We start from the raw sequence: 15,243 nt of genomic DNA, 5'->3' as shown, positions 1-15,243 counted from the left end.
AAGACCTTTCTCCTTCAGCTAGTGTTACTGAAAGTGTTAAATATATCCTTAGACATGTAGAAAGATTTGGGAAAACGGAAGTAAATTATTAGAGTATACCTAATATAACTTAAAATATCGAGTGGAGTTGTGTCTTTATTTATAAAAAATATTGGTAACAATTCTAACTCATGGAATAGATCTTCACCATCTATATCAGATCTTTTTCCATGCACTAGTTCTTTTTGTAATTTTTTTTAAGGCTAGTATTTTTTTCTCTCTCGTATTTGCCCCATTATCATACCAAGCAAGCAAGCATAGTGATTTAACCCAGCCTGAGAGACTTGTTCACCCCTGGAGAATGACATTCGGGTGATACAATTCATTGGGGCGAGGAGGATTAACTCCCGTAAGCAGGAATCACTCCACCCCGCTTCAATGCTCCAGACCATCCACTTACCCCCCGATAGCACTCTGATGCGCTATAGGGGCTCTCAATCAGCAAAGTGCTTATCATATGGGAGTCTTGGGTACACGGACTCCCATATGAAATCCTACCCCGATCAATGCAGGCCAGCGTGAGGCGCTCTATTCCCGCTATCTCTAGTGACTTATCTTCGATCTGTTTTGCTTGCTCGGGCGCCGAGTCCCCGCTCTGGGCTATGTCCAGTTCGGTGACTCGGCGCTCGAGGATGTGGGCCCCTCATGCCCGTTTTTTGGGTTTTGTTACTAATATTTTTTTGTGGCTTTCGCCTATTGTTAATATTTTATTGATTTGTTTAGTGGCTGAAGCCGTTTTGAAGTTTTTGTATATTTTTTTTTTGAAGGATGTCTGAAACGTATAAAAATCAACATTAATAAATATATTGAGATGCCAAAGGTGAGCAAGTTGTTTTCTTTTGATAGAGCTACACGATTATCTAGCCTTTATTATATATTAACTAATATTTGCTGTTTGGGTCTCCTGTGTTTCCATCTATGGTACACATCATACCTTAATATCTCTTGCAGGATCCGGTTTGGGTGGTCTTCTAGCTCAGCAAATTTTGTTCTGGCTTTTTCCTCCATAATATCCAGTACTCTTATATGTTTTAGGTCTCTAAATAAGAACCGTTCGGCGACATATCTGGGCACGTTTGCAGCTTCTCTGAGGCAGTTGTTGTGTGCCGCTTGTATCTTCTTTTTGTTACTTTGACTCGTGTGACCCCATGCAAGAGATGCGTATGTAATTATTGGCAGTATAATGCTATTTATAAGTCTTAATTTTGTTTTCATAGCTAATTTGCTTCTTCTTCCTGTGAGTCCTCTTATTGCCGCTCTGGCCGCTGCTGTTTATTTATTATCATACCCTTGGCCTCGTAAATCATCTAAATCAATATTAATTCATTTTAAAAATTCTAATAAATAATTTGCTAATCCTTGTCCGGTAGTATCAACTATCAGTAACCAGTAAAAAACCTAGAAAATGCAACTACTAATGCAAATCTAACTTCGGCAAGCTTTGTTGACGAATTGAGATAAACGAACCTAAACACAATAGTAAGTTGTTCCTTGAGTAAAATATCAGGTGTGCAATCTAAAATTATAGAATAATATTTAGATTGTTTTAAAAAATCAACACTAATTGTGCATTTAATTTTTTCACCAATTACACTTTATCAATTCATTTTAAATATTATGTCCAAGATAATGGGGCATACGATGCTGAACACTTCGAATTCGTGTAATGTGCTCTGACAGCGTATTATCAAAACTGGAAATACATTATATTAATGAAGTTACCATTATCCGATTCATACAACCTTTGACTGGTTCCTCTTAATGGTAAATTTGGTGTGCTAAAAATGTTATTATTTCGATAATTCTTTCTAAAACCGCCGTCCACCTTTTTCTTTTGCGTTCAACTGCTGCTTGATTGACAGAGTCTATTGTATGGCTGTCTAATAGTAGGAAAGCCTTTTTTTAGACCTAAATATTTTTTTTACAGAAATTAAGTGACCAGAACTTTTCTGGTGTCTGAAACCAATATGGGTATTAAAAGCAGTAACATTGGCATTGAAAAGCCTATAGTAAAAACAAAATACAGAATCACTATTAGATACAGAATATATTTATGAGATCTCGTTTGATAATTTCGTTTATTTTTTATAATTTTTGTATAATAGGTATCTGCAAAGGACCTGTTATTGCCAGAGGCGGCTCGTGACCTCAGTATACGGGTAGGCGACACATACAGTGTATAATAATATAATATGTACATACCTATATAGGTACAGGGTGTTTGGTAAAGAATGGGCCATAGCTTAACCTTACATTCCTGAGCTTAAAATTGGTCGATTTAAGCTAACTTACCTTAGTACCAAAGTTGATAATAACGTCGTTAGTAGTGCTACGCTACGGGGAGCGTACAATAATTATTACAACTTCGGAGATGAATTAAAAAGTAGCTTTGTTTTATTTTAGATTTTAGATACTTAGGTATTGCATCAAAATTTATAAATTACAGTTTTGAAATAAGCAATTTATACTAATATATAATTTATTGTTGTACATTTGAAGAGGTTAGGCGGCGTCTACCTTGCCTACCCTGACGGGCCGCCCCTGGTTATTGCTATCTAATCTACAGGATACATACTTACTTAGATCTTTTAATTTGCACTGGTCCATGTTCTGTTAGAAATAATCTTAATTTATCTGGTATTACTTAAAATAGTGTACGCGTCACCTTCTTGAAATTATGTCGCAATAATCTAAATGGGTTTCATATTCCATTTGTATATCGTAGGTGTAGTAAGCATTAATAGCCTTTGTAAAAAATGAAAGCCTTTGAAAGTGCACTTGTAAATGTTTGTTATTTGTAGTTTTTTAAGCACAAGCCCAAGTTTGAGCCTAGCAAGTGTTCGGCTTGCGCCCCTTGGACTTGGCGCCCGGGTGCCTCGCACCCCTTGCACCCCCGGGTTAAGACGGCCCTGATTGGTTAATGGTATGGATGGAACTGAGGGAATCGGTAATTATAAGAGCATTGGATATATTACTGGAGTTAATATGAACGAGAGATTGATAGATGGCGTGTAGCTCGCCAGTATGTATACAGCTTAAGGATGGTAGTTTATACTCAAGTGTACTATTTGGAGTAATGACAGCTGCCCCAACTCCAGTAGATGTTTTAGAAGCGTCTGTATATATATGATAGGACTTAGAAAATTTTGTTAGTTTGTTGATGAAAGTATTTTTTATTAAGGAGTGTGGAGTATCGTTCTTTCTAAAGATATTTAAGGATGTATCGGATTGAGGAATGCTTAATGTCCAAGGAGGAGGAATTTCTATGAAGTTGGAATAGGTATTTGGTATCGGAATTTGTAAAGTCCTAAGGGTTTGTCTAACTCTTTCGTAGAATGGCGGTTTCATGTTCCTATTTTCAGTATATAGGTTTTTAAAACGATCAGTGAATATGTTATTTCTAGATGGATTGTTTGGATTAGAATTAGCAGCAAATGCGTATGTGAGAGTTAAGTGCATCCTTCTATGTTCAAGTGATGGCTCTCCAGTTTCTGCTCGTAAACTTTCTATTGGGCTGGTCCGAAATGCTCCTGTAGCTATTCTTAATGCCGTATTTTGGATTACGTCAAGGTGGTGTAATAAGGATTCTTTCGCAGATGCATATACTATGGAACCGTAATCTATTTTAGATCTAATTAGGGTTTTATAAATATGGATTAGGCAGTTATAGTCAGCTCCATAGTTTTTATTAGAGAGAGTTTTCATAAGATTAATTCCATTTTGGCATGTTTTTTTTTATTTGTAGAATGTGTTTTTTCCATGTGAGTTTCGTATCAAAAATCATCCCTAAAAACCTAATGTCATCGGCATAATTCAGGATTTCGTTACATAATTTTAGTTGCGGTTTATTCGGATCACGTTTCTTTGAAAATAACAAACACTTCGATTTGCTGAGTGAAAACTGAAATCCTGTTTTCTTCGACCAGTTTTCGAGTTCATGAAGTGAGGTTTGTAAGTGACGCTGTACTGATGAGATGTTTTTTCCTGAAGATACTAATACCAGATCATCCGCATATAATCTGCTATGAACTAAGCTGGAGTTTGATGCTATAATATTATTAATGGCAATTAAAAATAACGTTGCGCTTATTACAGACCCCTGAGGGGTGCCATTTGCTTGAAGCCTTATTGAAGATGTGCAGTGATTGACTCTTACTTGAAAATTGCGTTGTTTAAGGAAATTTGAAATGAAATTAATGATATTACCTCTAATATTCCAAGTGTGTAATGATCTGATAATATCGTAACGCCATGCTGTGTCAAATGCTTTTGTAATGTCTATGAATACTGCAATAGTTTCCTGTTTGTTTGCGAAAGATTCAAGAATTTCAGATTCTAAATCAATGAGGTTATCAGTAGTAGTTCGATTTTGTCGAAATCCACTTTGCTCGTTAACCAGGAGGTGATTTTCTTGTAATATCCATAGCAATCTTTTATTAACTATTTTTTCCATGACTTTGCACATTACATTGGTGAGAGAGATGGGTCTATATGAGGAAATTTTAGTTCGTGCATTGTTAGGTTTGAGAATAGGTATAATTATTGAATCACTCCAGGAGGTTGGAAAGACATTATTTAACCATATTCGATTGAAAATTTTTAGAAGAGTACACTTTGCATTGTCTGGCAGTTTTTCCAAGAATACTAAAGGTATATTATCGGGTCCAGGAGCAGAGTTTTTTGTAGTACTAAGGGCAAAGTTAAGTTCATCTAAGGTTAAAGGGATATTGAAGGAACTGTTATCTCTATCTTCACAATCGAGCTGTTATTTTTCTGTGATGATTTTGTGTTGTATAAACTCTTCGGAATAGTTGCTATTGCTGGAGTTTTTTTCGAAGTATGTAGCAAAAGCATCAGCTATTTCATTAGGTTTTGTTATTATATTAGTATTATGAGTAATAAAAGGCACTTGGTAAAATTTGTTTTTTCCTGATATTTTACGAATATTGGCCCAGACTGTAGATAAAGGTGTTGTACTGTTTATATTTGAGACAAATTTCCTCCAGTTGGTTTTTCGAGCATTTTTTGTTATATATCGAGCATGTGCTCTCTGTTTTTTGTATTCAGTTATGTTAGTTGTGTTACTATGTTTTTTCATTCTATTAAAAGATGCTTTATATTGCTTGATTGCATTTTGACATTCCGTATTCCACCATGGTAGAGGTCTGTGTTTCCTTAATATTTTAGTTTTTCCTATATGTGTTTCTGCCGCGTATGTAATAATATTCGTAAAAATGTTGAGAGTTTCATTTATATCAGTGTTTTCAAAACTAGATTCTTGTGATTCTATGCCTGTTTCTATGGCATCAGCGTACTTGTACCAATTAGCGTTTTTCAGGTTCCATTTTCGGACTGGTTGGTATTCAGAGATATTGTCATCAGAAAATACAGACATTTTTATTGGGTAATGGTCGCTCCCATACAAAAAGGGTAGGGGATCCCAATTAAGAGCAGTTGAAAGAGTTGGGTCACAAATCGATAGATCGATTGCCGATGTTGTACCAGTATGTACATTAAATCTGGTTGGTCTTCCATCATTGAGAATGTTTAAATTTTCTTCAGTTAACAAGTCTTCGATTAGTCTGCCTTTGATATTAAAATTTGTTGAGCCCCACATTGGGTTGTGACTATTGAAATCTCCTACTATTAATCTGGGCATAGGTATTTGTGAAATGAGTGCTTTTAAGTCGGTTCAGGTGATAAGTGTGTTTGGGGGAGTATAGATGCAACATATATTAATGCATTGGGAAGCTTTAACTGAGACGGCTACACTGCCGTCCGTTAGCTAAAACATCGCTAAGCCACCATAGGCCGATTTTAAGTTATAGATGCCACACTATATAAAAAAAAAATTCTCTATCGATCTGTCCTGGATTCGTATTTCTAAGTTTTGTAGTTTCAAAGATAGCATAAGCAAAAACATCGTTATCTACAACAAAAATTTAACTTTACACAGCTTAAACTACGTTTATCCACATTACTCAACTAAAACATCAGGAACCGCCTTCAATGATAGTATTTTGTTTAAATTTTCATTTAAGATACTTAGCTAAAACCACGTTGCCCAAAGTTATACAACTATAAGACCGTTAACATACTTTAACTTTTTTTTAGTCAAGGTTTATTTCACTACATCGCGAAACAATACTTAACTAAAAACCCGGTATACACAATTACTACACTAAAATATCGATAAACTTTCTTAACGATATTAAAGCTAAGGAACATTTAAAATATTGCTGTACGATGTTAAACTTAAACATCGCTAACCTCCCTTAGCGTGTTTTGCGATAAATAATTTCCTAGAAGTTCCATAACTAAAACACCTTTAAGTAACAATACTACGCTAAAACATCACTAGGCGACCTCCCACTCACCGTCTCACCTGTCCTACACTGCGGTCATATGTCATATCGTATATCGTCAGTGTCAGTATTCTATTGTTGGTCGGAGAAAGTACGTCACGCGCTTTTGGTGAACAGGATATTTCACGCCAAATCATCAATATGGCTAAGAAAATTTCTTAGTAAGTTCCTCCTTGCTATTATTACTAAAATTTTTAACAAATGCGCTTAAAAGTTAATGGAATCTTAATTACTACTTGTACTGTACAAGATGAACGATTGTATATTTTTTATGTTTTCATGATAGTGTGTTTGTGTGTATGACAGTTTATGTTGTTTGAGAAATATTTACTTGTTTTCTAATCCTATTCCAATAATACCTATTATTATTCCTAGTAAATGTAATTTTTCGTTTTTTGCAGTTCTAAAATTTCCCGGCGATCTCAACTCATATTAGAATGGTAACGCCAAAAATACCAAGTTCGGATTACTTTAAGATGCGAACAGGAAACATAATTTGTAAGCAATTTGTATGCTCGACCATATTCCATGACGTCGGCAGTTTTTAACAAATTTAGTGAGATTCAAAATAGTTTAACATCTTACCAATCCCGAAATTTGATAAACGAAATTACTATGCTAAACAAAGCCTCTCACAACTTATCATTAAAAAACACTGATATGTTTTGTAATGAAGAAATGCCAGCAGATGATTTTCCTTCTGATAATGCACCTGATTCTATCCAACATAATTCTTTTCACCCTGATAATAATACAAAACCATCATTATGCCCTAACATATTAGATTTTAATTCAGACGACTCAGTTCTTGACGAAGATTATATTCCGGATTCAAGCGAAGATTCAGACGATTTAAATTTGCCAGAAAACGTTCCTTCGCGCCGAAAATTGCCAAAGAAAAGTCAATTACGAACTTTTCCTACAAATTTAACTGAGCCTTCTACTTATACAGCTACACTCACCAAATCTTCACCATCTCATACATTCCGTAATTCACTGTCCTCAAATAAACATAAAAAAAGACGCGTTACGACAGATTTTCGAGAACTAAGATGCATTTAAAATGGGAAAAAAAAAGAGCCAAGAAAACACACTGTAGATTGGACTAATAAAAACAAAAATAGTCACACTATGCAAACAAAAAGCACTGGTACGGGGAGAAGTGAACTTGATGTCCAACCATAGAAACGAAAGAAGTATGACACTGGCCTAGGTGAACGGATTAAAGAGAAGAGAGCTAAAAAGCAATTAGAATACTGAGCAAGATAGAGCACAGTTAAACTCTGATTTTTGGAGTTTGTCTTTTGAACAGCGAAGAGTTTTTGTTATGTCTCAAGTGGCTGTAGCAGTTCCGAAAAGAAAATACACAAGTGAACCTAAAAGAAAGCCGAAAATATGTTTTGCGTTTAAGAAGAAAAGAAGTGGATATGTTATTGACGTGTGTAAAATTTTTTTTTGACTACCTTGGGTTAAAAAAAATAACGACGCGATATTGAGGTCACTTGATGTTACAAATCCCATTCATTCCGACATGCGTGGAAAACACCAGAAAACGCCTCGTATAGATCGCCAGTTAATTAATAACCACAAACAATCATTCAATCCTGCATAGTGCACTACAGACGCGAGCACGCGTCATTGAGACGATATTTACCGAGCGATATCAATATAACTTCTATGTACAAAGATTTTTGTTCAAAATATCCAGAAGAAAATAAAATATGTCCTATGAGGTTTATCGCAAACAACTCAAAACTTTGAATATTTCATTCACTCGACTTGGTAATGAGGAGTGCGAAATGTGTGAGTCTTTTAATTTACATAAAAAGCAAACATCACATGATTGTAATACTGTAGTAGATTGCAATCCTTGTGTCGAATTTCGAAAACATCGCCTTAAGTATACACAAGCCAGGGAGTTGTATACTAAGCATAAAAATCTGGCTCAAAGTGACAATGTAATTTATATACCTTCAGATTTAGAAAAGATCATAATGCTACCAAGATTAGAATCCTTTAAAAGTATAATCTTTTGCCCACGTTTAATTACTTACAATCAAACTTTTGCTCCACTGGGAACAATAACATCTAATTAAAAACCGTTAACCGTTTTGTGGCATGATGGCATAGCTGGACGGACGACGGACACAAGAAGATATAATGAGCGCCTTCTATGTATGTTTAATGAAAAATCGCGATATCCAGAACATTAATATATGGTTAGATAATTGTATAGCGCAAAATAAGAATTGGCTAATTTTATCTAAATTAGTTCATATGGTAAACAGTGACTTAATATCTACAGAAGAAATTTCCTTATTTTATTTTTAACCTGATCATACGTTTATGAGCGCTGATCAAGTTCACCATCAGGTAGAACTTGCAATGAAGAAGAAGGGTAATCTGTATGACTTTACCGACTTCGAAGACGCAGTTGCTTCGATAAATAACTCCAAAGTGATAGTCAAATCTATTTCACCACAAAATTTAGTTAATGTTCAAAATTTGATAAGTGAGAGGCGTATACAAAAAAGTAACCCAAGAGGTCACTCATAAAATATGAAACATGTTTGTTTTAAACGAAATTCATTTGGGTTACTATATAAAAATAATTTTAATGAAGATTTTATATATCTGCAATTTATGACTGACAGATATTTAAAAAATCCAAGTTGTATGATTCTCACATTTAGCACTTCTCCAAAAGGCGTTGAACTTAACCGAAAAACTACGTCAATTGACAAATTAACGCCTATAATACCGCCACATAAATTGACATTTTGGAAAACATTGCCAACAAAAAGTGATGACGAGGAGGGGAATGAAACTAGATTTATGTTAACGTTGATAACTTTTAAATATTGTTAATGATAATATTAAAAGATAAACAATTTCTATGATTGGGAGACGGAAGGAGAGGACGGATAACAATGTTTTAAAATACGACATTTAAAAATAAATCTAGTTCCTGATTCATGAAACAAGTATAAGTACTATATTATTAGTGCTTTCGGATTCACGCGAAATACAGTAGGGAAAATGAAAGAATACCCATGAACGAACATATAAAACACGCTGTATTTTCCTGTCACCGTGTCACACAAAATTTTTTGTGTGACACGGTGACAGGAAAATACAGCGTGTTTTATATGTTCGTTCATGCGTATTCTTTCATTTTTCCTACTGTATGTCTCATCAAAATCTTATCCATCATATCCACTCAATCCCTTATGTGTTTTGTTATTTTTCTTAAACCAGTCTACGAAATTAAGTACATAAATAATTACATTCTTTTCATCTAAGAATTTGATATTCATTTGATAAGTTTTATTTTTTGTTTGATTTTTTATTTTGCCTATGACTGCTACTTTGTTTTTATACCTACCTTCTTCATTTCTTTAATAATAATAAATGTTTCTTGTCCAAAGTTTGCCGTTTTATTTTGTTGGTTAACGACATTTTGCTGTATTGCTTCAAACCTAAGGCATTATTACTTAGCTAAAACATCGCTATTAAGGAAAGGTTATCAAAAGAGTGATGTTTTAGTTAAGCATATAATATAAAAAATGGCTACTGGAGTAAACTATTTTAGCCAATAAACAATTAAACACCTTTAGTGATGTTTTAGACAAGGTTTTGTTTTAAAAATTAAATCAAAACCTTAACTATAACGTCATTAAATACCGTAGCGATATTATAGTGTCGGAATTATTGATAATTTAGTTATGTAAAAATTGTATCAAATATTTGTTCCAAAATACTAAACTAAAAAGTCATTAAAGTACGGTTAGCGATGTTTTAGTAAAGGTTTTCATATGTAATAAATAATAAATGACACAGCTAAAACCACTTCTATTGTTTTTTTATACCATAAAATAAGTAAATTTTGTTTGAAACTCTATTTAATTGGAAGAGAATTAAAACACGTTCCTTTCGAAGTAACATACATACTTCTACGATAAATAGTTGTAAAGTAGCAATGTCTTGAAAATTTTCCCCCGTTTTTTGCTCATATCTCAAAATTGGTCTCTGTGGCTTAGTGATGTTTTAGCTAACGGACGGCAGTACAGCTTCGATGTCTGTTTTTATTTAGTGGAATCGTTTGTGCTTCAAGAGTATTTTTAACATAAATGGCCACTCCACCACTTGCTTTTTCCTGGTTGTTTCTATTTTTATAAAATGTTGAAAAATTTTTAAATGTGTGGCAATATTGGTCTTTGAAATTCGTTTCTTGGAGACAAATGATAGCGGGGGTAATATCATTAATTAAAAGTTTTAGCATTTCATAATGGGTATAAAACCCATTTATATTCCATTGTAATAAATTGAACGTTATAGTTATAATTATTGAATGTTCAGCTCCTGGGATAATTCAGTCGATGTATCCGTGTCAGGTTCTTCATCCTCGTAGTTGTCTTTTGTGAGCTGTCTCGTAATTTTTTTGTTAAGCTTTGTACATTTCAATTTTAATGAGCGTTCGGATGTATATGAATGAATTTTGGTTATGAGTTTTTTAAATTCTAGAATGTCTACTGTATATTTATTTATAACGCTGATAACATCTTTTGTTCCATGAGCGTTTTCAAATAAATCAACTGTTTCCTCAAAAGTTAATATTTGCTTTTCGGAATTGAATAATTCTTTAATTGGTTGCATTAGCGTTTCTAATGGTATTGTTGATATTTTTGTTTTTATTCTTTTTTGTCTCTGAGTTGGCTTTGAAAATACATCGTCACTAGCTGATGTCTCAATCGGGGGTGATATTGCTTCAGATACAGTTCGTTTGGAGGATGATTTAGATGTATTTTCTTCGTTGGATACGCTAAATTCTTTTGGTGCTGGATTCTCTTTATTTTCATTAACCGAGCAAGAATTATTGCTTAGACTGGAAGATGAAGGCTGGTTAGTTATGACTATGTGTGGTGAGGGGGCTGATGAGGTGGATATATTTGGTTTGGATATCACTGGCATTGTATTATCTGTAGTTGATGTATCAAGAGGTGTTAGGTTGGTTGTAGATAATATTTTTGTTAGTGGCGTTGAATTATTTGATATGTTTGTAGAAGTGCATGTTGTTGAATGTGTAATAGCAGTCGTTTCTGTTGAAGTTACTGTACTAGGTTCGTTTCTGTTTGAAAGTGTAGCAGTTGGGACAGCTGTTTCTGAGTGATTTACATTTACTGAGCAACTACTGGAAATGTGGCCATGTTGTTTGCAAATGAAACATAAGTTGTCTAATGTCAAAAAAATTCGATTTATAGTATCTTCATGAGCTATTAAAATGGTATCGGGAATTGGACCTGTGGGTGGAGATACGTAAATATGTCGACGGAAACTGAGTACATGTTTGTATTCAGGATTGTTGGTTCCTATTCGCAAAAATGACATTGATGAAGTTGGTTTTAGCCCTAAGAGCAGTAGTTCGTTTTCTATTACCTTATGCGGGATAGTGGGAGAAACATTGGATATTAGGAGTCTTTCACTTGGAGTAATTAGTCTACGGACTTAAATTTGTGTATTGTTTACAGTGATGAAACCTCTACTGTTTGAAAAAAATTCATCTATGACTTGTTTGGTTGAGAAATAGATACAGATACGATTGTTGGTGATTCTTGATGAAAAAATAATGTGTTTTTGACTAACTAAAGCTCCTACCGCTAACAAGTATTCTTCTAATTTAACATCATTGAGAGAATTAAAAACTACTGCTTGTAGCTTGGATGGATAGATTGTTTCTTTTTGTCTACTAGCTGCAGCAGAGTAAGATAAAGGTTTTTGTGATGTGGATTGCGATAATGATTCATCGCTATTATTAGTGACGTCGAATTCCATTTCTCAACACCATTTGATTTTCCTAAGTACGGACCTGTTCCGCTTCGGGTTTTGGTAATTGTCTTTAAAGACAAAAAATTGGTGTCGATCAATGACTGGTGTTGTTTATTGACGGTTTTATAAAATTCTTTGGTTATGAAATACTTATTAATAGAAAAATATGTACTCACAGAAAATGTTTTTCTATACACACTTAACTAACACTATTATACTTGATGTTAACGTAGTGTAAGAATACTATGATTGGTTTTTGTAAGTTAAATTTACTATTTGTCAGGATCGATCAAAAAGCATGTGTGCTTATTCGATATCAGTGCCGGACTCCATTTTTGAATATGAATCCGTAGAGAAACCGAATTAGAAATGTTTTTCAGACGGGAGCGGTCTCACCACATGGACTAAGAAACCAAGCTACATATATGTGAGGCGCTTTCCGTGTTATCGAGCATTAGGTGACTTGGTATGCTGAAGTACCTATATCATGTCACCTAAATTTTTGTGTGCATCTGGAAGTCAAGAGTAGTATAGCTTTTTGTATGATCTTATAAAGATGTTAACTCAGAGACAGTTGTTTTATGTTTTCTAGGTTTCTGAAATAACATCATTAGTAGATAGAAGAATATATACTGTCTGGGCCCTTCCCATTTTCCATTATCTCCTTTTGTTTGTAATTTCGTATCTCTATACTTTGCGTTGTTTTCTTTGTATTTAACACGCAAATTTTTGTTTTTACGTATTGCCCCATCTATTAGTAGTATTATTTGTCTAGTTAGTTTATTTTAGTCTATCAATACAGTGAGAGAATAGCTTGAAGCTGTCGTTTTCAAGCATTCTGTCAGATATGTATCTATTGATAATAAGGGATATGATCGGTTTGGAGAAGTCCCAGTTTGTTGGTTAGTTTTTGGTGAATGTAATCTTTCTTACTAAGTCATGGCGTTCTTTATAATTAGTTCCTATCAAAGCCTGACAGTTCCCGGTAAGATGTTGAATGGTTTCTTGGGCTTGGAATTAATATCGTTACATGTCGTTTTGGACACGAGGGTTTTTGACAATATTTGGGTAATGTTTAGTGTTATGCCAATGAAGTATCGTATCGAGTATCGATATCGGCAATACTTTCTTATAAAAATATCGTATTGATATTGATTTCGATACGATATCGATACAATACTCGATAAAATATCGACATAAAAAGGATTATTAAATATAATAATCCTTAACATAATTAAGAGAACATTAAATTAATAAAACAAATACTATTCTTTATTCATTTATCACTATCTTTTTAAGCTCTTAAAATATACATACTGCAGTCACTAAAGGTGGATTTGAGCTTCGTTGAACCCCATAGATTCTTTTGAAAATTGGTGGGTGGTTAGAGGATACGTTAAGGAACAAAGGTGACATAGTGCCAATTTGCGATTTTTGCATTTTAGGGGTGAAATACACCCCTGTTTTAAAATTATTTTTTATATTTCTGAAAGTGCAATCACCGAAGATTTTCACCTCCGATTTCGTTGAACCTTCGGTGATTCCCATGAAAATTGGGGAGTAGTTAGAGAATACATCAAGAAATAAAAGTGATATGGTGTCAACTTGCGCTCTTTGCATTTTAGGAGTGAAATCCACCCTTTTTAAAGGAAAAAAAATCAGATTTAAACATTCTGGTGGAATTAATCTACTTTAATCAAATAAAATAAATGTTTTTTTAACAGTTCTATGCATAATTTCGCGGAATAAATCGCAATTCATTATTTGTTGAAAACTATTTTTGCGTCATCATTACTCACTTCCATAATATTGCAACAAATGCCACAAATGCCACATGATATAAACAGTGTAATCAAAGATGATGTGATTTACTCACTCTCAAGAGTTTCAAGTTTAGGCACCCAAGTGTAAAATATTATAACATCTGATGCTTGGGTTGCAGATCACTTATACTTTTATGTAAATAATTATGATATAAATACCTATTCCACAAAATATAACCAAACAACTGTAGCGTTATATTTTTTTTTTCTCGATATCGATATTTTCAATAATATCGAGGCAAGAGTATCGACAATACAAGAGTATTGTATTGATTTCAGATAATGAGTATCGTATCGATATTAATATTGCTTAGGTATTGTATTATTGGTTTTTGATACGATATCAATACAATATCGATATTTTTATCGAATATCGTGAAGCTCTAATAGCAAGTAAGAAACCCATTGTGTCGGAAAATATCTTTCCTGATCTCAAACAATAGTTCGACGCTGTATTGTCGATATTAATAATAATTATTATTAGTAAGTCAGTAAGATATCGAGGATATATAATTTATGTTTTAAAATAATATACATATAAAATCAGAGTTTGGTATTAATTTTAAGAATAAATTAAAAAGACTTACCGTATCGGGATAATATCAGGAAGTTTTTTCCTGTCTTCCTTTATGATTTACTGTGGAATCACTAACAGAAGAATTTTACCCTCATCGTTGCATCTTTTTAAATATAAATCACACGCCATGATTTTTCTGATGGATATTCTTAAGTTAAAATTGATTTCATGTAATCGACTGAACTATCTTCCAATAAAGTCGTCCCAGGAATGATGCAACTTATAAATATTGGCAATATCATTTTAAAGTAATCTAGAAAATGTATGATATATTATGTCTGAATTGTCAACACGAATGAGCCAGATAATATTAAATTGTTTGCAAATTTTTTTACTAAGTAACAAAAACAAAATTTGTTTAACTTTTTAATGTTTTGTACATGTATAAAAAGTTGGAAGCATTTGAACTGTGGGTGTATAGAAGAATCCTGAAGATATCATGGACCGAGCATATAACAAACAACGAAGTCATGAGAGAAGCCAACAAAAGACTGGAAATATTGGAAACCATCAAGACACGAAAGCTGCAGTACCTGGGGCATGTTATGCGTAATGAGAGATACAACATACTTCAGTTTATTATACAGGGGAAAATCTAGGGCAAGAGAAGTGA

At 33.6% G+C, this 15,243-nt stretch overlaps 2 protein-coding genes across 3 annotated transcripts in view; both read left to right on the top strand.

Moving 5' to 3' along the window:
* LOC126880057 (retinol dehydrogenase 11-like) overlaps positions 1–15,243 on the top strand; it is a 43,604-nt gene that overhangs the window by 12,326 nt on the left and 16,035 nt on the right. The gene's annotated exons all lie outside the window — the stretch shown is intronic.
* Positions 6,455–9,154, top strand: LOC126880058 (uncharacterized). The gene is made up of 2 exons (XM_050643713.1): positions 6,455–6,565; positions 6,806–9,154. The coding sequence occupies exon 2, from the start codon at positions 6,933–6,935 to the stop codon at positions 7,464–7,466; it is 534 nt and encodes a 177-aa protein (XP_050499670.1). The 5' UTR covers positions 6,455–6,565; positions 6,806–6,932; the 3' UTR covers positions 7,467–9,154.

The sequence above is a fragment of the Diabrotica virgifera genome, chromosome 2, assembly GCF_917563875.1.
Source record: "Diabrotica virgifera virgifera chromosome 2, PGI_DIABVI_V3a".
Classification (NCBI taxonomy): Eukaryota; Metazoa; Arthropoda; class Insecta; order Coleoptera; family Chrysomelidae; genus Diabrotica; species Diabrotica virgifera.
The sequence above is the reverse complement of the archived record's forward strand: the minus strand, read 5'-3'. Positions and strand labels throughout refer to the sequence as shown.